The sequence below is a fragment of the Chiloscyllium punctatum genome, chromosome 38 (assembly GCF_047496795.1).
Source record: "Chiloscyllium punctatum isolate Juve2018m chromosome 38, sChiPun1.3, whole genome shotgun sequence".
NCBI lineage: Eukaryota > Metazoa > Chordata > Chondrichthyes > Orectolobiformes > Hemiscylliidae > Chiloscyllium > Chiloscyllium punctatum.
The window spans coordinates 24,723,606-24,747,158 of NC_092776.1; the positions used below are offsets into that span (position 1 = coordinate 24,723,606).

The 23,553-nt window shown below is 40.1% G+C and overlaps 1 protein-coding gene across 2 annotated transcripts in view; it reads right to left on the bottom strand.

The window, feature by feature from the left end:
- Positions 1-21,826, bottom strand: part of LOC140463455 (hyaluronan-binding protein 2-like) — a 57,352-nt gene extending 35,526 nt beyond the window's left edge. Inside the window, exons 1-6 of one of the 2 annotated variants that reach the window (XM_072557393.1) lie at positions 21,716-21,826; positions 20,009-20,033; positions 10,895-11,035; positions 6,365-6,472; positions 3,932-4,048; positions 811-930 (exon numbers count right to left, since the gene is read on the bottom strand). In XM_072557393.1, coding sequence (XP_072413494.1) covers positions 811-930; positions 3,932-4,048; positions 6,365-6,472; positions 10,895-11,035; positions 20,009-20,033; positions 21,716-21,784 — 580 coding nt within the window. In that variant the 5' untranslated portion in view covers positions 21,785-21,826. The remainder of the gene's footprint in view (positions 1-810; positions 931-3,931; positions 4,049-6,364; positions 6,473-10,894; positions 11,036-20,008; positions 20,034-21,715) is intronic. The other variant, XM_072557394.1, reaches the window with a different exon arrangement.
- Positions 21,827-23,553: the final 1,727 nt, after the last annotated feature.

The window sequence follows — 23,553 nt, forward strand, 5'->3', positions numbered from 1 at the left end:
ATTAGATTACTTACAGTGTGGAAACAGGCCCTTTGGCCCAACAAGTCCACACGACCCTCCAAAAAGCAACCCACCCAGACCCATTCCCCTACATCTAACACTACAGGCAATTTTTTTAGCATGGCCAATTCACCTAACCTGCACATCTTTGGACTGTGAGAGGAAACCAGAGCACCCGGAGGAAACCCATGCGAACACAGGGCGAATGTGCAAACTCCACACAGACAGTTACCCAAGGCGGGAATTGAACCCACGTCCCTGACGCTGTGAGGCAGCAGCGCTAACCACTGAGCCACCGTATTTTCTTCCATTCCCCCCTCAGGTGAGCTGTTTGGTCAGTGTCTGACAGTGCCAAACAACTTGCAGTCAACATTGACATTAGGCCTGACCTCATGATGTGGGCATGTTGGCAGGAACTTCAGGTAGGAAGTGAGAACCTCCCCCTGCCATCCTCCTGAAGGCTACACAAGTTCACCACTTACCCCCATGTTTCAAATCATCATGAAGCCATTACAAAGTGGTGAGCCAATACATATGAAAGGGAAAACTCATTATTTATAATGATGGAGAGTGATGCAAGCACATGTGTTGTTGATTGAAGCTAGTTTAGACACAAATCTCATTTTGCGTTAACCCAGCATTCAAAAATATGAATGTTCCAAAATGGCAACAGCTAGAGATAGCTCAACACCAGCAAAGTTTGGCATTTGCTGGCACTATGTCAAAAGCAAGTTGCACCGTCAAGCAATTTCACAATCTTTCTTCAGAAGCATTTCCAGCCATTTGTCGGAGAACTCGAGAAAAACTGACCTATTTCACACCTCTCCCCACGAAATGATTCTGCACAGGCACATTTGAACATGGTGCTTCTGTTCGTCTCTAAGCATGTTCCTCCATTGAGGCATGGATTTGGATCACAAACAGCAGATGCTTAAGTAATTGAAAACAAAACAGTCTTTAATGCCAAACTGAATAAACATCAAAGTTTTCAGTTGAATGAGCTGTGCATTTTTTTATTCACTCATGGGACTTGGATGTCTCTGGCTGGCCAGCATTTATTGCCCATTCCTAGTTGCCCTTCAGAAGGTGGTGATGAGCTGCCTTCTTGAACCACTGCTGTCCATGTGCTATGGGTTGACCCATAATGTTGTCAGGATGGGAATTCCAGTATTTTGACCGAACAACAGTGAAAAATGGGCAATATATTTCCAAGTCAGGATGACAATTAACTTGAAGGGGAACATGCAGATAGTGGTGTTCCCATATATCTGCTGCTTTTGTCCTGGATAGAAGTAGTCATAGGTTTGGAAGGTATTGCCTAAGAATCTTTGGTGAATTTCAGTAGTGCATCTTATATACACTGTTGCTAGTGAGCATTGGTGATAAAGGGAGTGGACGTTTGGAGATGTAATGCCAATCAAACGGACTGCTTTATTCTGGAAGATTTGAGCTTCTTGAGTGTTATTGGAGCTGTGCCTACCCAGGCAAGTATTCCAACACACTTCTAACTTCTGTATTGTATTTGGTGGACAGGAGGTGAGTTATTTGCTGCAGTATTCCTGGCCTCTGACTGGCTCTTATACCCATTTTATGATATGGCAAATCTATATTCTGGTCAACAGTTGCCCCCATGACATTGATATTCAGGGATTCAGTGATGGTAACACTATTGGATGTCAAGGTGCAGAGGTTAGATAGTATCTTATTGGCCTACCATTTGTGTAGAGCAAATGTTACTTGTCACTTGTCAGCCTAAGCCTGGATATTGCCCAGATCTTGTTGCTTTTGGGTATGGACTCCTTCAGTATCTGAGGAATCACAAAGAGTGTTGGACATTGTGCAGTCATTTGTGAACATCCCTATTTCTGACCTTGTAATGGAGGGAAAGTCATTGGTTAAGCAGCTGAAGATGGTTGGGCCTAGGACATTACCCTGAGGAACTCCTCCAGAGTTGTCCAGGATCTGAGATGACTGATCTCCAACAACCACAACCAGGTATGTGTCAAGTATGATCCCAAAGATCAGTGAGTTTTCCCCCTGATTCCCATTCATTTTGCCAGAGCTCCCTGATGCTACAATCCATCAAATGCAGCCTTGATGTCAATTTATGAAATTTAAAATATTTTTTCTTTCTCCATGCAATGGACATAGGGCTCCAATTTATAATTTTTAAGCAGACTTGTACCTGCTTCAGACAACATGCTGCTCAATCATTCACAGGTCCCATTGGATAGTCAATCAGATGGGTCTCAGTATTGAAGGCTGGCTTGTGTACACACTTCCCAAGCTCTCTCTGATTTTCAAATGGCAAACAGGCACCCATGATTTGAGGTTTCTTCTCACTGTCTGTTTCCTAACTACTGTCAATGACACTGGCCAAGCCAGCTCTGTAAATTTTAAATGCCTACCCAACGCAATCTCATAGAACTGGGTTTGAGAGGTGTAGGACCTGTAATGAGGTGTTGCGGCATGTCTTGTCAAGGATATTTACTTCTGCCACTGTGTACCAGTGGTGAAGGGAGCAAACATCTCTGGTGATAGATAAGGTGCCAATCAAGCAGACTACTTTCAACAAATGCTGAATAAAAGTAAGACTGCCATTTACAATGTGTCTTTCATTACCATGGGATATCTCAAGGTGCTTTACAGTCATAAAGTATTTTTGAAATGTAATCACTTTTATAATCTGGGAATTGTGACAGCCAAATTAAGCATAGTAAGCCCTAACAAGCTGCAATTTGATAATGACCATATAATGTGTTGTTGTGATGGTAAAATACTGTGCTGGACTCTTGCTTGGCTTCAAATTAATGTTTAAGGATTTTTGTTTTCCTGTCCCCCTTTAAGACATTGTGGGGCCACAGTTTCATGTCTCATTTAAAAGAAGGCACCTTCAATGGTGCTGCACTCTCTTTGTACTAAGAAAAAGTGAGAACTGCAGATGCTGGAGGTCAGAGTCAAGAGTGTGGTCTGGAAAAACACAGCAGGACAGGCAGCATCCGAGGAGCAGGAGAATTGACATTTCAGGCATAAGCCCTTCAGTTCGATGAAGGGCTTACACCTGAAATGTCGACTCTCCTGCTCCTCGGATGCTGCCTGACCTGCTGCACTTTTCCAGCACCGCACTCTTGATTCTCTCTCTGCACTGCACTGGAAAGTTAGCCTAGATTCTTGTCCTCAAGCCTTGAAGGAGGGTGCAAATTTATAAACATGTGACACAGACATGTGTGTAACAAATTGAGACAAGGTTGGCTCTTTGCCAAGCTTTGTAAGATTTGCCAGAATTGAAGTGATCTGTGCAAGTGGAGAATTTTCCATCAGATTCCTGACTAATGCCTTTGACATAGTGAAAAAGATCAAGAGGTGAATTAAGCATATTTAGAGCAGTTTTGGAACTGTTGTCACTTGACTAAAGCAGTGTCTCTATAAGACTTATTCAAAAGCACTTTCCATCACACAATCTACCCCACTGAAATGAACAAGGGCAGACGATGCATGGAAACACCACCACAAGCAAAAGTTCCTTCCAAGTCAAACACCATCTTGACTTAGAAATATATTATGGTTCATTCTCTGTGACTTGAACTTTACCATTGACAGCACATGAACTAAGAAAATTACTCACCGCCACTTTCTCAAACCATTTTGGGATTGGTAAAAATTGCTGGTCAGCAACACTCACATCCCATCCAATGAATTCAAAAGAAAACTCTTTCAGTCATACCAGAATTCTTCTTAAACAGTCTCAGAGTGACACTGAATTATGGCATTTTCTTTCTTGACAAATGGATACAGAAGATTAAAAATTTTAATTAAGCAACTTATACATTTATATATTCTGAAAATTACCTTTATTTAAAGTAATGAAATAGAGGTTAAACACACAATCTATTTTTTTCCAGTCAGAAGGAATGGATCAAAAAAAACTTACAGTTAGTGCATGTTGGTGGCTGATAAGGATGCTTGCATTTGCATGTGTAATAAGGAGGCAAAATTGTGATGAGACAGTCTCCATGGTTGCAGGAGTTATTCTTACAAGGGTTATTCTCTGTAATAGAATAAATTAAACATGCAGATGATCGTCTTTTGCTTCAAGAGGACCAACTGAACCTATATTTTTAACCATACAATTAATTCAACCTAGTCATACTATTTTAAGGCCTTCCTTTATTGCTTCCAAACTCAACTGCTTCTGTTAAGAAACAAAACTACCGTATATCAAAAATGATAACAATCTAACAGCAGGCAACAATAAGAAGAATTGAGTAGTAGGTAGAAGAAAAGGAGTAATTTGTATGGAAAGGCTCAATTTTTAGTTGAATGGAAACTGGAACTATTATATTCAACTCAGCATTATAGCTTATGAGATTTCATAACAAAAGCAGAACATTTTCATAACATTTAATTAGAACTTGGGCCCAGACATTCCTCAATTCTTGATCTCAGTAGCAATTCTAAAATTACATTAAATAGATATATTTCAACCACATCTCCCCCACCCACATTGACTGAAATCTTTGTGGCTTTGAGAAGGCTGGGTGTTGCTTAAGCTCCATTGCAATCTAACTTGGTCTTTTTCCATTCTCTAAAGCAAGAGGGTCCAGTCTTTCAGTTACTTACTCTTTCATTGGATATGGGTATCACATCTGTTGCCTATCCTGAGCTGTCCAGTGAGATGTTGGTGCTGAACTTTGTAAACTACCTCAGTCTATGTGGTTATGGGAAGGGAGTTCCAGAATATTGGCCGACCATGAATGTAGGGCCGGGGATATAGTTCCACATCAGGAAGCTGTCTGACTTGGAGGGAAACCTGTAGATATTAGTGTTCCCATGTATTTCCTGTCACTCTCCTTGTAGAGGTCCACAGATTTGGAAGCTGCTGCCAAAGAAATTTGGGGAATTGCTGCAACTTATCTTGTCAATGTCATATTTTGCTGGTCACTCCCTCCCTTGGTAGCGGAGGGAGTGAATGCTGAAAATGGTGGCTGGGCTACCAATCAAGCAGACTGTTTTGTTCTCAGTCATGTTAATCTTCATGAGTGTTGTTAGATCTGCACTCATCCAATCAATTGGAGAGAGTGTTGAAAACCTGACACTCAAAATTAATTCCTGGCCCCAACCCTGCACTATACCACTCTCAAGACTTGTGAAATGTAAAATAGGCTAATTTGGCAGAAAGAAAGCTCGGTACCCTATGGAGGCCTTCAGAACTTGGAATTTGCTGAGCAAAGCCAGAAAGTAGCCATGTTGGGGAATGCAGCTGCCTTCTCAGCATAGCAACCTGTTTAGGAAAGGATCAAGAGTAATAAAGATGGTGAAATGTGACCATAAATGCTATTTCAAGATATAATACTCCTGTGCTAATCGACCTCTCAAATTTCACAAAATAAACACAAATGGAAGCGAATTTCATTTGGGCTCTCAACAACTCTGAAAGCTCTATAATACTGCTTCACCTTGGTCTTGAAGAGATATTGAAAACCTCATTCTATCCTGCAAGAAACTGGAGCTTAACTCATCTTTAATTGGTGACAGGAGGACTCCATAACCATTTTCATGTCCTTAGAAAATTGCAACTCACCCTGGAGGCAGCAGGATTCAATTGAAGCCTCCAGAAATGGATTAGTCAAATCCCCACTCAATGAATGTTACCTAAGACCAACGAAATATCAATCTTCTTTATCACTACAATCCTGTCTAATGGATTATCATTAACCTCGTAGACAGTGGAAAGAGGATCAATTGTAATAACTTCTGAGGTAACTATATAGAAGGGATTCAAGATGATTCGTGGTGCATTAATGACCATTAAATATGATGATGTCACTAGGACTCAGTTGGAGAACAATGTCGGATCTCCAAATACAATCTAATGTCATCTCTTCCTCATCATCTCAGTAACAATATCTAGCATACAAATGTAACTTGAACCTTGCTACTCTCATGCAATAAGCCTCATTTGTCTTAAGGCAAGAGCCTGTTCTTTTTAGACAATGAAGTGGGTCTTCTCTGCCACACTAGGTCAACTTGGTACTGCAGACACTGCACTGGCAGAAAATCTACCAGATGATCTTAAACCATGATAAGCCAAGTGAGGATTCATCTTTCAAAAGTAACTGAACTCTAAAGAGTAGGTCAGCGTGAAATGTCGACAAAATTCTTCAGTTTTAGTTCCTCACATGACATAAGTGTTTTAGCAACAATTAAAATTAATGAAAAATAAAGATGTTCTATTGAGAAAAGCAATTCAGATGATTTATTTGTCCAATGGTAAGGTCAGAAATTGTAATTGGCAATTTGGATGGCATTAATAATGAGCATATTTTGCTGCACTAAAACTAAAGATGGGGAAAACATGTGTTACCTATTTCACAATTGGTTCCATTGTACAGTTGAAGGCAATGGCATTTGTAACCACTTTCTGTTAGTTCACAGGTTCCAAGATTTGTGCAAGGATTTGGATTGCAGTTATCTGAAAGGATTACATAAAACAAGTATTTTAAGGCTTTATCTTGGAGTACGCTACAAGATTAAGTTAATAAATATATAATTGTGATATTTTAGGATTCCTCTACACCAGCCTGATAACTAATCTTCTGAATAGAAAGTGCCATTGTCCCAAATCTATACTATTTGGTACACAACACAATTGCAGAGGTAGATATTTATGTAATTATACTTACTTCACTGCCGGTAATTGTGAAAAGGTATATTGGTTTGTAATTTTAATAGAATTTTAAGTATTTTAATATCCCATCCAGCCTTTCTTGGTTACTTGCAGAATTTGTTTCCCTCTCTGTGTTACTGCATGATTCCTACATGTCTGCATGTTTTTAGTCTGATTACTTCCAGCGAAAGTTGCCCACTTCTGAGGGACTGAGAGTATTGGTGAGTGAGCAACGTCAAAACAAAAATTTTGATAAGATGGCAGGTTCAGAATCTTGCCATTAGCTGGAAAGAAGCTTGTTTGCTTGTTTCCTTGCATTTGCATCTCATTTCTATCCCAACTCATTGTATTAACATCACACTCTCAAATTTCCGCTCTGCAATCAAGAAATACAATTACACAAAATCTCACTAAAACAGTTGGTGGCTTGTCTCATCAGCCCCCAACTTGCAGAAGATTAAGGATGTCCTGATCCATCGTCCTAGAGCTATTTCAGCTGCAGGATGAACACTTAACTTGAAGCTTACCTTTGAGGACTGCATCCAGCACATTACATATTAATGTGGAGGACAGTGAGCCTGAAGATAATGTATAAAGAAGGTGTCAGGCACTACTCTGCACACATCCTTCAAATCTTTCACCCCCCCCCCAACCCCCCACTTATGTGAGCGAGGAATCAGTGATGACTCTGCAAATCTCTGTTCCTCCTCTGCATGAAATTTTGAAGGAAGTTCCATGACATTCAAAGCTGGGAGATATTCATTGAGTAGCACACATCTCTACTGTCCCACAAAATGCTGCAGTCTGGAGAGAAAACCTGCATAAAGCACTCCTCTCGCTGATTAAACATGTCATAGAAGATACTTGAGCATGTCAAAAAATAAATTATAGTTTATGTGCACTCTGAATGGGTGCTCATGTAGGACAAGCTAAAAAAGAACCTCCTCAGGATCCATGTCATGGTAGTTCTCAACAGAGAATGGACTACAGATGACTCATATGTCAGATCCTCACAGGTGGTTTCACAGCTAAATAATATTAATGTCATGCGATGTAACATGACATTTGTGGGTGGCATGGTGGCACAGTGGTTAGCACTGCTGCCTCACAGTGCCAGAGACCTGGGTTCAATTCCCGCCTCAGGCGACTGCCTGTGTGGAGTTTGCATGTTCTCCCTGTGTCCGCGTGGGTTTCCTCCCACAGTCCAAAGATGTGCAGGTCAGGTGAATTGGCCATGCTAAAATCGCCCGTAGTGTTAGGTAAGGGGTAGATGTAGATGTAGGGGTATGGGTGGGTTACGCTTCGGTAGGGCGGTGTGGACTTTTTGGGCCAAAGGGCCTGTTTCCACACTGTAAGTAATCTAATCTAATCAAAAGGAGTAAGTGCTCTGACTCACTGTTGCTATTTCCCTAACAGTGATGTAGGTTATGTTCAGCTAAGATATATTTCACATATCTCACATAGGTCTGATTTAACCAAGTCGCATAGTATGAAATAATACTGCAGCAAACATTGTCATGCTGCAACTGAAAATATATTTACAATGACTCCTGTCATCTATATAGGCTCAATATATTTTCTTCTTCCTCTCTGTCCTACATGTCAGTGCAGAGCTGCCTATACAGTTTATCAATTTATTGGCGCACATTATTCTGCAATTCAGCTTATTTTAGTTGAGAACATGTTTTTGAATATCCTTAATGTGTTCCGAAAAATCTGTGTGCTGAATGAAAATCATTTCCCCATAAGAAAAGATTTAATAAATGTGGTTATGTGGCTAACCTGTAATTCTTACATTATAAAGTAACTTTTGACTGCCTTGAATCTAACTGGTCGTAATCATCTTTTTAACTCCACACAAACTTAGTAACTCTTTCTATTTACTCCCTGCCTGCTGCTTTACAGTCCTCTTTTGCCTATTCCTGACCCTACTATTCACCACATACCTCCCTGACCCTTTTGCTTGATATTTCCCACTCAAACCTTCTCTGGTCTCCTGCTAGTGAGCAGGAGGGTGAGGGGAAGGTTGACAGTGAATGAGAAAGAGTGAAGGGGTCAAGAAAGGGAAGCAGCAGTTTGTTTTAAGGAAGAACTGAGCACGCATAGTAGCTGTGCTGAAATGAAAATAGAGGCAGCACTATTTAGGACACATCCTTAATTTAAAAAGCACATGAAAACATCCCATCAGAACACGTTTCAAATGGAGAATATCTGTACCATTACTATTCTGAACGATATGAATACTTTAACTTTGTTTGTAAATTGTGCAGTGTTTTTATTTTCATTGCCTTCCTTACACATGGAACTCAACATTTGGTGCAATTCACTTAATTTCAGCATTAAAAAACATTAAAGATTATAACATTTTAAGTGAAAACTACGCTCAGTTTCTGTATTCTTTGGTATTTTTTGACCTGTCTTCAGGATAGATACTTCATCGTTGAGAGTTTTTGCTGGCTGTGCTTGAACTCTTCAAGGGTGCTTGAAAAATTAAGCTGGAGCTTTTGAGCTCAAGGACACAAACGGGTGTTCTGAAATATTGGGAATTCTTTTTCTCATCAACTAAAGAATTGGCAACCAGACCCCAATCTAAAATGAAACCAGTTTTAAGAGTCATTTTCAGTGCTTTAAAATCAAGTCCCTCACAGGTATTAAGTACTCAATGTGTGAAATGATTGAAGAGCTGAAATTTTGACATGGAAGTAAAAAGCCGGTATCAGGAAATTTCTGGCTGAGTAGAGAATCTCCATGGAAACAACTGTCACAAGAATGTTTCTTTTTTGCACGGCGGTGGTAGGATGAGGACAGGGAGGCTAGCAAGGCTGTATCAAGTCATACCTGCCACTTCTGGAAGCAGTTCAGTTGCAGGTGAGTGTTGAGCTGGGTTTTTCGGAAGCCCTGCCTCAATCTCTGAGATTTCAGACCAGTTTTATAAAAAGCCCTCTAGACCACATCACAGGTGACGGTGTCGCTTCATATTTATCATGTCACCTCCGTAGCCACTCACCCAATAGCTACAACACTCAGAACATAGGAACCATGTGGAAATAGGTTAATAGGGTCTTACATATAAATACTTGATAACTCATTCATGAAACCAACCCCAAAGATTTTGAACCCCTCAAAAGATCAGTCAATCATAAATGTAAACTTCTATTCGGTAACCACATCAAAGATAAATAATCCTTTAATAGCTTCTTTAAATATTAACCAAAATGTAAAGTACTGGAGAAACTCAGCAGGTCTGGCAACATCTGTGGAGAGAAGTCAGAGGGAAGGTTTTGAGTCCAGTGACTCTTCTTCAGAACTCTGATAAGTATCTATGGAGTTTTGAAACTCAGCCAAGGGTTAATAATGGACTCACTGTAACAGCAGCTCTTGGGAAATGTCAACAATTCTATTGCACAGATGCTTTCTTTTCTCTAAGCTATACCAAATGGCCCATCAATGTACCAGTGAGTCAGTCTTTGTCTTTCTACACTGACAGCTGAAGATTGATTTTTACATGGTCTTAAGGCTGGTACTTAAATAATTTCAGATCATAAAACTTAAACAGACTTTATCTGTCACTCAAAAGTGTTTACAGCTCTTTCCATCAATTTCTCACTTCCACACTATGTGTTAAGGCTCTTGAAACAGACAGAATGAAGTCTGTTCAAATTCAGCACTGATTTCAAAGGGCCTTGCTAAGTTTATCTTTCCTGCTTGTGTTATTCATACCCTATTTTTCTTCGAAATGGGGTCAGCCAGAAATGGGGGTGTGATCTCTGTGTTTGTGACTGCTACTTCTAAAGGCCGCTGGAGTTGATTCAACTTCCTGAAAATCTGACTGGTCAGCTAAGCTTACCTTCCATAATAAACAAATTCTAAAAGGATTAATTAAATTTTACCAATTGAAGTATAACCACAGCCAAAATATACAACAAATCCCACGTAAAAACATCTCCAAATGTCACATCAGAACACTAATATGAGTGCAGGAACAAAGTGAGGTGCTTTATGAGGCAAATTGCAATATTTCAGGACAATTGCCTGATGGTGCATGACTTATCCCTTCAATAATCATGACTAAGATAATGCCTTCAAAGAATGGTCAAATTAGCACACAGATGATGAATGGGAGCTTTAACATATCAGCAAGATCCATCTCTGTAACTTGCCAAGTTGGTGAAAACTAAATAAAAATTACATTTTGTAGCACAAAATCTCAACATTGAAATCACTTACCCATTTCATAATTCTCAAAGTCAGTTTGATTCACGGAACTACCATAATCAATTTCAGGGCTTACATTTCCGTAATCTGTTCCATCACTTGAAACCTCACCATCAGTCCCATAAATTAGGTCGTGGCTGTAATAACTGTGCCCTGTCGATATCAGTTGGGAGATACAGTCAGTTCAGCATGGGTTAGGTTTGTAAGCTTTGAAATAAAAATCAACCAATAAAAGCCTGAAATTGTCTTCCTCTGATACAGTACAAATTTAGCAATTTAATTCAGTTTAGAAAACATGCTTTAGAAGTCCATTGGTTAAAGGTGTGATTTCAGAACTATGATCCCAGAGTCAAGTCCAAGAGGCTGGGGGGGGGGGGGGGGGGGGGGGGATACGCAGGAGCAGTTTACCTGAAAAGCACAAGTTAATGGTTCAGTGAGCTCCTTTCAGGAGCCTTTTCAGGGCTCAGTGTGTTCATGGAGGAAGAGTTGTAGATATTTCCGAACTAACCTATTCATACGTATCATGACACAAACGTGGGACTTCAAAGCTGGACGTTCTGACTTAGTGTTAGGAATATTATCACTGTGCCACAACAGCCCTGGAGAAAGCGTTATTTCAGTTAGCCCAAATGGTCTGAAAATGTTAATGCCTAGCAATCGGGTTCATTGCAGAAACAATTCCTCCAGCGCCATGTAAATGTTGATGGTACTGTAATTAAAAATGGAATTCTGATGTGGGGCTGGTGGGGGTAACTTGGTATTTGGGATTATTCTCCATAGCATCAACAAGGCTGGAATAGCAACAGCATCTGGTAAGAACAGAGAGGAGTCAAAAAAGAAAGGCCAGGAAGGTGCTCTGTGAGTGGGAAGATGACAATGAATGGGGGGGTAATGGCCTAGTGGTATTATCACTGGATTGCTCAGTCAGTGCCCCAGATAATGTTCTGGGGAGCTGGGTTTGAATCCCACTACAGCAGATGGTGGAATTTGATTTTAATAAAGATCTGGAATTAAAAATCTAATGATGACCATGATTCATAGAACTAGAACTTGGAACATTTACAGCGCAGTATAGACCTTTCGGCCCTCAATGTTGCATCGACCTGTAAAACCAATCTGAAGCCCATCTAGCCTACACTATTCCATTTTTTTCCATATGTCTATCCAATGATCATTTAAATGCCCTTAAAGTTGGGGAGTCCACTACTGTTGCAGGCAGTGCGTCCCATGCCCCTACAATTCTCTGAGTAAAGAAACTACCTCTGACATCTGTCCTATATCTATTACCCCTCCATTTAAAGCTATGCCCCCTCATGTTAGCCATTACCATCCAAGGAAAAAGGCTTTCACTGTCCACCCTATCTAACCCACTGATTATCATTTATGTCTCGATTAAGTCACCTCTCAACCTTCTTCTCTCTAACGAAAACAGCTTCAAGTTTCTCAGCCTTTCCTCATAAGACCTTCCCTCCATATCAGGCAACATCCTAGTAAATCTCTTCTGAACCTTTTCCAAAACTTCCACATCCTTCCTATAATGCAGGGACCTGTATGCAATGTTTCAAGTGCGGCCGCACCAGAGTTTTGTTCAGCTGCAGCATGACCTAATTGTTCCGAAACTCAATCCCTCAACTACTAAAAGCTAACACACTGTATGACTTCTTAACAACCCTATCAACTTGGGTGGCAACTTTCAGGGGTCTATGTACATGGACACTGAGATCCCCCTGCTCATCTACACTACCAAGAATCTTACCATTACCATTAATACTCTGCATTCCTGTTTCTCCTTCCAAAGTGAATCACCCCACACTTTTCCGCATTATTTCCATTTGCCACCTCTCAGCCCAGCTCTGCAGCTTATGTAACTTACAACATCCCTCATCATTATCCACAACTCTACCGACCTTAATGTCATCCGCAAATTTACGAACTAAACTTTCTACGCCCTCATCCAGGTCGTTTATAAGAATGACAAACAGTGGTGGAATCAAAACAGATCCTTGCAATACACCCCTAGTAACTGAACTCCAGGATAACTTTTCCCATCAACCACCATCCTCTGTCTCCATTCATCTAGCCAATTTCTGATCCAAACCGCTAAATCTCCCTTAATCCCATGCCTTTATATTTTGTGCAATAGCCTAACGTGGGGAATCTTATCAAATGCCTTACTGAAATTCATATACACCACATCAGCCGCTTTACCCTCATCCACCTGTTTGGTCACCTTCTCAAAGAATTCAGTATGGTTTGTGAGGCATGACCTACACTTCACAAAGCTGTGTTGACTATCCCTAATCAGCTTATTCCTTTCTAGATGATTACAAATCCTATCTCTTATAACCATTTCCAATACTTTACCCACAACCAAAGTAAGGTTCCCTGGTCTATAATTACCTGGGTTGTCTCTACTCCCCTTTTTGAACACTTGCTAATCTCCAGTCCTCTGGCAATGATGACACAAAGATCAAAGCTAAAGGCTTGGCAATCTCCTCCCTGGTTTCCCAAAGATGCCTGGGATAAATCCCACCCGGCCGAGGGAACTTATCTATTTTTACATTTTCCAGAATTGTTAATACCTCCTCTTTATGAACCTCAATCCCTTCTTGTCTAGTAGCCTGTATCTTAGTATTATCCTCGACCACATTGTCTTTTTCTAGTGTGAATACTGACGAAAAATATTCATTGAGTGCTTCTCCTATCTCTGACTCCACGCACAACTTCCCATTACTATCCTTCATTAGCCCTAATCTTACTTTAGTCATTCTTTTATTTCTGATATACCTATAGAAAGCCTTAAGGCTTTCCTTGATCCTATCCACCAACAGCTTCTCATGTCCCCTCCTGGCTCTTCTTAACTCTTTCTTTAGGTCTTTCCTGGCTACTTTGTAACTCTTAAGCGCCCTAACTAAGCCTTCACATTTTATGCTAACATAAGCTTTCTTCTTCCTCTTGACAAGAGATTCAACTTTGTTAGTAAACCATGGCTCCCTCTCTCAACAACTTCCTCCCTGCCTGACCGGCATATACTTATCAAGGAGCCGCAGTAGCTGCTCCTTGAATAAGCTCCACATTTCAATTGTGCCCATTCCCTGCTGTTTCCTTCCCCATCTTATGCATCCTAAATCTTGCCTAATTACATCGTAATTGCTTTTCCCCCAGGTATAGCTCTTGCCCTGCGGTATATACCTATCCCTTTACATTGCTAACGTGAACATAGCCAAATTGTGGTCACTATCACAAAAGTGCTCACCAACCTCCAAATCTAAGACCTGGCTGGGTTCATTACCCAGTATTAAATCTAATGTGATCTCGCCCCTTGTTGGTCTGTCTACATGATTCCATTGTTAATTGTTGGAAAAACCCATCTGGTTCAATAATGTCCTTTAGGGAAGGAAACTGTCATCCTTACCTGGTCTAGCCTACATGTGACTCCAGATCCACAGCAATGTAGTTGACTTTTAACTGCCCTCTGGGCAATTAGGGTTGGGCAATCAATGCTAGCTAGCCAACAACACCCTAATTCTATGAATGAATAAAAAAAAGGGAAGGAAATATTGTGTTGGTATAAATTGTTTAGAAGAGTTTAATGGTTTGTTTAACTCAATGAGTGAAAGTTTGATGTAAATGTGCTGAATAGTTGCACATTAGCTTCCTGTGGTTTATTTTCCAGGGGAAGGGGGATGTAATTGTCTTTATTTTTACTGTTATTTTTAACAAAATGTGAGTAAGAACTAATTATGGTTTGCAAAATGTTACTCAAAGCATAAGAGGCTGTATGTTGATTTCCTCCAATCTTCCTTCCTTGAATATTTTTAGCAAATAAAAAAACGTGAATAAAATGGCTTCTGACAGATAAGGCATGGAATTCCTGTAGTGGGTCAAACACACTTTGGATGGATGGCATGTGGAGTGGGGCAGCAATTTAAGCCTGAGTCTGAATCTGCCAGGTTACTCCACTGCCTCTGCCCTCTCCTCCATTTCAGTCTGGGTTTAGCAGGTGGTTAATAATACAAGTCGAAGCATGCACAGTTTTAGCACAAAAGGGGCAATGTCCGTTCTTGCATAAAAATCAGAAAGTACAAGAGAAACTCATCAGATCTGACAGCATCTGTAGAGAAATAGTTGCCACTGCATTATGATTTTTTGCCAATTGTGCACAAATTTAACTAAGATACAGATAACATTCAAACATACTGATAAAGGCAGGAGTTTTAGAACTTAGCAGCTGTTACTTACAGGCGTAAATAAATGATGCAAGTGAGCACATGAAATAGGAGTAGAAATAGATGATTTTACCTCTCAAGCTTGCTCTGCCATTCAATAAGGGCATAATTGATCCATTTTTGTTTCAACCTTCATATTTCCATCTACCTCCAATAACCTTTGAATCCCCTGCCTAACAAGAGCCTGCCCACTTCTGTTTTAAAAATATGCATTTCCCCCATCCCAGGCAGAGAGCTCCACAGTTGCACAGATCCTGACAGAAACAAAATGTCTTTACCTCTGTCCTAGAAGGATGACCCCTCATTTTAAAACACTGCTCTCAAATTCTGGACTGACCAACAAGAGGAAACCTCCTTGCTTGGCCATATGCTAGAACCATTCAGGATACCAAGCAAGCTGCCTAATCAAAGTCCTGAAGAGATAAATTAATGTTGAAATGTTCTGACTAATCAGAAGTATCAGTTTCGCATTGAAACATTTGTTGAATGTAGTGAACCACGAAAATGAGCAAATGTAACCTGGTAAATGCAGACAGGAATTGAATTCACAATAGACTGTAATTTATTGTTGAATATAGTTAGATATCATGTACAATGTATTGGAGTTGGGGAATGTCAGTCTCACAGGGAATTAGCAGAAGAGAGGAATTTTGGACAGTTAAGTGCTTCTACAAAATCGAAAGTCATGAAATTGAGATAAAAAAAAACAAGTCAGTGATTATCTGGAGTGCTGTAACCCCATGGCACCACTTTTAACTGGAAATCATGGCTCTTTGTCCTCCATTGAACATAAATGAATGAGTGAAAAAGGGATTTTCTTTACTGCTTTGTTATGGGCATGCTGCAGTTTGACAGAGGGCTGAGAGGCTAAAGGGGCAATTTTCGTAAGCTCAAAATGTGAGTGAAGGACACTTATAAATGCTGCAGTGAGACATTAAGAAGCCTGGAAAAAAATGGAATGGAGGTGAGTCACCAAATCAACAGAAAGGAAAAATTGGAGGATGATCTCAATCTCGCACAAATAAGCCAATGTAGTGATTTTAATATTGATATACATTACATTCATTTTTATGTCTTTATGATATTGTAAATTCTGCTCTTAAGGATGTGGTATGGTAGGCCAGAAACTAGTATGGTTGCTAACATTAAAATAATGTGTTGATTTCAACAGCTGGTTCTCGGTTAATAATTTTAAAAAGCAAATTGATCATTTGTCTTCCTGGGTTCTGATACATTTCAATATTATTAAATAGTAGAATATTTATTTTAAAGAATTTATCTATTTGAAATGTTCATCTATTTGAAAGAATTAGTTTGTTAATTTTAAAAAGTGTTTTTTTAAATTCAGTCACAGGATGAGAGTGGCATTGCCTAGGCCAGCAATTACTGTCTATCCCTACATGCCGCGGGGTTGTTAAGAGTCAACCATGTTGCTGTGGAGTCACATGTAGACCATTCCAGGTAAGAATGACAGCTTCCTTCCATAAAGGATATGCGTGAATCAGATGGGCATTTTCCCAAACAATTGACAATGGATTTGTAGTCATCATAGACTCCTGATTCCAGATGTTTTTAAATTGAATTCAAATTTCACCATCTGCCATGGCTAGATTTAAACCCAGGTCCCCAGAACATTACCTGTCTTTCTGATTAATAGTCTAGTAATAACACCATTAGACCATCACTTCCCTCTTGCTTTTTCAGCTGCATGGATAATTTTCATACTCTACTCGTGAACCAAAACAGTGCCCTCATAATTCCTTCACGTAGCACTTTACCCTCTAATATGTGAGCATGCTCACCATCAGTAAGATGTGTGCTTCTTGTTGCCATAGTCTTACCAGATCATAGAGCTGCTGTGTCGTTAGAGAGAGTCAGTTGGTGGTGGTTTAATCTAAACATCACCACAATACAGGTAGGATGAAAGTTTGAGAAGGAGAGCCCTCTATAACAAGCTCAGCCAATGCAGGAATTGTATCCACAATGTTGGCATTACTTTGCATCAAAGATCAGTTGTCCAGCCAACTGAGCTGTTGTGTGCAGGAGCCAAATTTGTGAAGGCCAATAAATCAATATGCACCAACCATGCTAGAAACAGGCATTAGTCCCTTCACACCTGTAGGTAAATATCATAAAGTCTGTGTGAAGCCCCCCCCCCCCGTGGAAAGTTGGTTTGCCCTAGAAGCCAGCACTGGTTACTCCTGGGAAAGTCCAGTTTACTCAAGGTCTGACAGGCAGCCCTTAAAGTGATCAAGTGTTAAGGTGCAATCTATCAGAAACACTGAAGGTTCCAGTCGAGAGACATCAAACAGTTGAAAATCCTTAGCACCACTTCATTTATGCGAAGCACTTAATTTAATGACCCCAGAAAGAATTAACTAACCTCTATCACACAGGTTACATTCAGGTCTTGAATTCAGGTACCCTGAATGCGATAAGCAATGTGCTACAAGTTTTTTAGATAAAAATTCTTCATATTGAATTAACTATACCAATCAGGAGTACTTTACCAATTATTTCCTAAGTCAGTTCATTCTCCCTTTCTTGATACCAAAGATAAAATCCATCTGCGATAATTTAAAAATCCTGCAGTCCTCTGTAGTCAGTAGAGGATTGATTGCCCTGCGCTTTGATCTAAACTCCAAGGCAATGACTGACACTCTGGATCAGGCAAATAAAAGGATTCACTAATCCCTGGCTGGATGACCTTGGGCCAGGGTGATGTGTTTAGCACTATCTGATATTGTTATCATTCATAATCCAATGTATATAGTTGCACTAGTTGTCCCAAAAACTTATATAACCTCCATCCTGTTAAAATATAAGACGCCAAAACACTTGCACTTCATCAACTTTGCTTTCTTAAACTCGCTAATACATGTTGAATAAAATTTTGGCAATTAATCATATACAAAGTGTGTTTCATGAAAAAAAATCTGTTCTTTTTTAGTAAAACTATGGAAATGAGTAAAGCCAGGAGTGCAACTTCTTTTGAAGATATTTGTATTTAAGACCTGTGGACAGCCAGCTTGGAAATGCAACTGTACACTGATATTGATGTCATAATAAGCAATGATGAAGCACTAAAACATATCTATGGGCCGGTGTATCCAATCCAAAACTCCCTGAGGAATGGCAGTCGCAAGGCACTATACCCTGACAAAGAGTCAGTCTTGGATCACCGCTCATAGTACATTACGAACCTCTTCAGTGCCAAGTGCACAATGCTTGATACTGCCATCAACCACTATCAATAACAGTCTGTCCGAAATGAATTGGATGTGAGCTCAACTCCTGGAGAAGCTATCACTGCCATCAATCAGATGAAGAGCAACAAAACCTTTGGGTTCTACCTGAAGTATTGAAGCATGGTGGCACTACCCTACATAGCAAGTTCCAAGAGGTTTTCATAGCCTTCTGGAAACAAGGCAGATTCCCACAGAATTTTAATGATGCCTTCATCATGTCAAAACAAAGGAGAAAAGACAGATTGCTCTGACCACTGTGTGATCACCTTCCTTTCTATTGCTAGGGAGATCCTGATTGGAATGCTTCAGAACAGGTTTGTCCCTACCATGGCATAAGAAAATCCCCCAGAGAGCCAGTGCGAATTCAAAGCAAACTGAGACATCATGAACACCGTATTTGCACTCAGGCAAATATAAGAAAGGTATTGCGAACAAATCAAGACATTTTCATGGATCGCACCAAGGTATTCAAAACTTTGAACAGGGATGGGTTCAGAAAATCCTTCAACAACCTGGATACCAATCCTGGTTCCTAGCACTGAGTCATTGTTCTTTACCACCAACATATACATCTTCTAACGAGCTTCCTGTACTCCGAAGCATCCTCAAGATCCACTGCCAGGACCATATCATGAAGATTGAATTCCTGGGAATAACCAACATCCCAAGCATCAAGGCCATTCTCCCACAAAGTTTATTGTGTTGGGCAGAGTCACGGTGCTCAAATGGACAACAGTCACATGCCCAAGATCATGTTGTGCAGAGAGCTGACCACGAGTAAATGAAAGAGACGCAGCCCACAAAAACATTTCAAGGATTCACTGACAAAGTCTTTGTTTGGGTGCCACACTGACTATCACCAATGGAAGTGCAGGCCCGAGATCATGATGCCTGAAGATGCTTCATCAGGATTTCTTTCGATATCTGTGAGATTGAATAAAGATCCTGAATGATAGAGAAAAGGAGGAGAAGGATAGGTTCAATTGTCTCCAGCAGATTGTACACTTTCACTTACGGCTGTTGTGGGAGAATTATCTGGTCATGGATAGGCCTGGCGGAAGACTGGCTCATCTTCTGCCTTGGAACCCTCTAACCATACGGCATCAATGTTGACTTCACCAGTTTCCTTATCTCTGCTCCCCTCACCTCATCCCAGAGCCAACCTTCTAACTTTGGCACCGCCCTCTTGAACTGTCCTATCTGTCCTTCTTCCTTTCCACCTTCCCACCTATCCACTCCATCCTCCCCTCTGACCTATCGCCATCACTCCCCACCTACATCTAACTAGCACCTTTCCAGCTACCTTCCCCTACCCCCACATACAACCCCAACCCCATCCTATTTATGTCTCATCCCCCTTCCCACTCCACATTCCTAATGAAGGACTAATGCCTGAAATGTTAACTCTCCTAATCCTTGAATGCTGTCTGACCTGCTGTGCTTTTCGAGCACCACATCTTTCGACTCTGACTCTCTCCAGCATCTGCAGTCCGCACTTTCTCTGTGAATAGCCCTGATTAACTGAAGGTTCTGAAGAAGGGTCACTGGACACAAAACATTCATTCTGCTTTCTCTCTACAGATGCTGTCAGACCTGCTGAGTTTCTCCAGCAATTTCTGTTTTTGTTTCAGAAAAATAACAATGCTTACCAATTGATGAGTCTGAAAGGGCTTTCTGCATGAAAGAAAAACAAGAAGTTAATTATTATACCAATTTCTTCTTCTTTGAGTTTCTCCCATGTTACTTGGAATCTTCACAATGCTAATTGATCGCTGTTCTCCTCCTCACTTGCTCGTCTTCCCAACCCGTTTCGTTTAAATTTTTCATTACTGCATCTTTTCAGCAGATCTTGGGCTTTCCTCTTCTCTTTTCTTATACTAATGTTATATTAATGTTACTTCATTTCAACTTCTTACAAAGGCACCAAATATTAAACATCAAAAAGTTGAATTATGTGTCAATTCAGTTGAATTTGCAGCACTTTTTTCACAAATTAGTTATGATTCTTCTTTCAATTTAAATTCTTTTCTACCTCTGATTTTCAAAGTACGATGAAAGAAGAATGAGTTCAAATAAAGGGAAGTTTCGGCTATGTAAATGCACAATATTAGTATGCATCCGAATTTAACTACTGGATAAGGCAAATATCCTTTACCACATTGAAAACATTTTACAATGTGAAATAAAATTTAGAATGCGGGTGAAGTCTGGAGGATATTGTGGGTTGTGAAACAAGTTCAGTCAAATGATCCACTGAGTTAAATTCTTACCAAGACCATGGACCAATACCAGGCTTACTTCATCTTGTACTACAGTTAAAGACTGCAAGTTTAAGAAGAACTCCTTTCAATCAGTCCCATGAGCTGCTTCACCATACAATTGAAATAAAGTAGTAGCTATACTTCAACTCCATTTACTCACCTTTTAATGCAATCACTTAATGTTCTTACCTAATTAGAAACTATGGCAGTCTGACTCCACTGATATTGACCCCAGTAAACAACATCTTTAGAGAGAGGATGGAGAATCTCTATCAAGGATGGCTCTTCCTGATGTTTCTGCTTTGGACATTTCTTCTGCTCAGAAAGTGGGGCTCTCTCTTAAATGTCCACTTTGTTTTGGAGTTTGGATTCGACTCGATTTTCTACTCCCCCAACTCTGGTATTGCTACTGTGAATGCCCCTATGTAGTGACTGCAGACAAAGCAACTATTTGACCCGGACACTTGCTATAATATGAAGTCATCATCGTCCCATTCTCTCATTAGAGAGAGACAAATGGTGGTGGTTTAATCAGTAGGCCACTATGCCTCTGGCAGGATTGAGTCTTCATGGTAACTTCAGCCAGTACGGGAATTGAACAAACATGGCTGGCATTATTCCACATGGCAAACCAGCCAGTCAAGTGAGCTAAACAGCCCCTAGATTTGCTAAGGCGGTGCCTAATGACTATCGGAGGATTCCTCCCTAAAGCCATTAGATATTTTGTGCACTGGGCACACAGAAGTGATCTTTGGGCAAGTCTGAGCCCTCAATTTCTCCATTGTATCTCTAGAGTGTTGCTGGCTAAAGTCAGTGCCAGAAGAAACAGACTGCATAGCTCCAGATTTTCCAGTTTTCAAACAGATCCAATATGAATAGATACTACATCCCTAGTGATCCCCAACAGAATAATCAGTTTAAACACACTGCTCTAATTGACCTAAGTTGAATTTAGCTGACTAATTGTGTTGTAACTTACATATAATTCAATTCATAATGTAGGTTTTCACATGCCCAAGCTTCTTAACCAGAAAATATTTTTTAAAAGGGGGACAGTCCAATTAATTCAACAGATTATTTGGAAAATGTACTTACAGTCAATGAAACTACAGAAAGCCAGGTTAAAAGTGTGCCAATAGAAATCTTAGCTGCAAGCACTGCCATTGTATGAAAATGCTAACGGTTCATGAACATTCAGTACATGGTAAATTCTACAGTCAATAAATGGTCCATCCTTTTACAAAGATCAAAGTTTAAGTGGACATAAGTTTTCTATTAACTACTATTCAAATAAAAATAATCTGTATGTGTACAGTCATTGGGAATATGTGGGTCAGTGGAGGCTTTTCTTTTTAGAAAACAGTGTGATCTGATAAAATTCTTTAAAATTATGAATGGTTTAGACAGGTCAGAAGTGGAGATAATGCGTTCAGTTTAAAATAATCCAAAAGGAAGGAGCATAAGTACTAATTGCTAAGAAATCCAGTGTACGAAGAAATTTCTTTATTCGGAGTGTTTAGAAAGTGGAACTCTTTATCACAGGAATTGGCAAATACAGGTAGTTCTTCTATAATGCCATAGTTGTGTTCCAGTGTGACCTTGCTTAATAGAAATAGTGGGGTCTATGGGAAATGTGGAGTTGGGGCAGACCAGTAAAACTATCACTCACCATTACTCAAAAATCACCCAAACGTCTAACACAAAGTGTGGCACAGCCTGAGTAAAGGTTGAAATCATATTCATTAATGAAAAAGTAAATTTAACAGTACATTTAAAAAATGTAAGAAAGCTGGTCTCTCTGCAATACTGCTCTCAGAATGCTGCTCTGTCGGCAGCAGACATCAGCTCATGTGCAGAATGGCACGGAGATTTCAGCGCCAACATCAGCGCATGTGCAGATTGACTCGGAGATTTTGGTGTCAACATCAGCACATGAGCAGAATGGCACAGAGCTTTTTGTGCCAACATCAGAGCATGAGCAGAATGGCACCGAGATTTCAGTGCCAACATGAGTGCATGTGCAGAATGAAGCACGCAAACCAATCCTCCCTGGAATTGCTCTACTGCCGACAGAGGTAAGCATTCTTGAAAATACCGTTCCTTAATTCTTCAGTGACGTTATAGCCAAATCGTGCTGCCAAAACATGCGTTATTCCGGAACTACCTGTAACTTAGATGCTTTGATAAACAAATGAGCTGTGTTCCTGAGTGAAAAGAATTGGAAGCTGAACAATTGAGATGAGGCAATGGGAGTAGGAGACATGTTGTGAGGAGTTTAGCATCATCGAAGACTATTTGGACCAAATGGCTTTGTGAGTAAATCTGTGCGTCCTATGACATGGAGTACTCATTTCCAGGATATTTTTGGATTAAAGGCTTCATCATATGATTCAATCACACTTTTCTGCAACACCTAATCACTTAGTTGAAAATCATAAAGTGCTGTAAATGGTCAGCAGGTTACTTTACATTGATGCCTGTTGTCAGAACAGAAAGATGTTAGAAGTTGAACAGTTTGTTAGCCATTTCAGAGCCAAGGGAATGTGAAATGCAGAGGGGAGTAAAGAACAAAAGGTGATACGTGTCATGGAGTGAAGAGTGACGAAGTGACAGACAGGATGATGATATAAAGGGAAATGGGACAAATAAAGAAACTGTTATGTCATGGGACATGAAGGGTGTTACAAATTGTTTAAAAATTATTCTTTGACTTTGCTCGACTGTTACAGATCACATGACTTACAAGTTAGTCAAAGTTCTGAAAGCTTCTAACAGTAAATTACATAGCTAGAGGGTTCTTTATTGTGGAATTTCTCACCCATTATTTCGTGGACATATTGTCAAATGTCAAAACAAGTAGAGCTCAAACCCCTGATCTCATAACAAAAGGGACCTCTGCAATACATTGTGCCAAAGCAGGTGCTGAAAGTTGC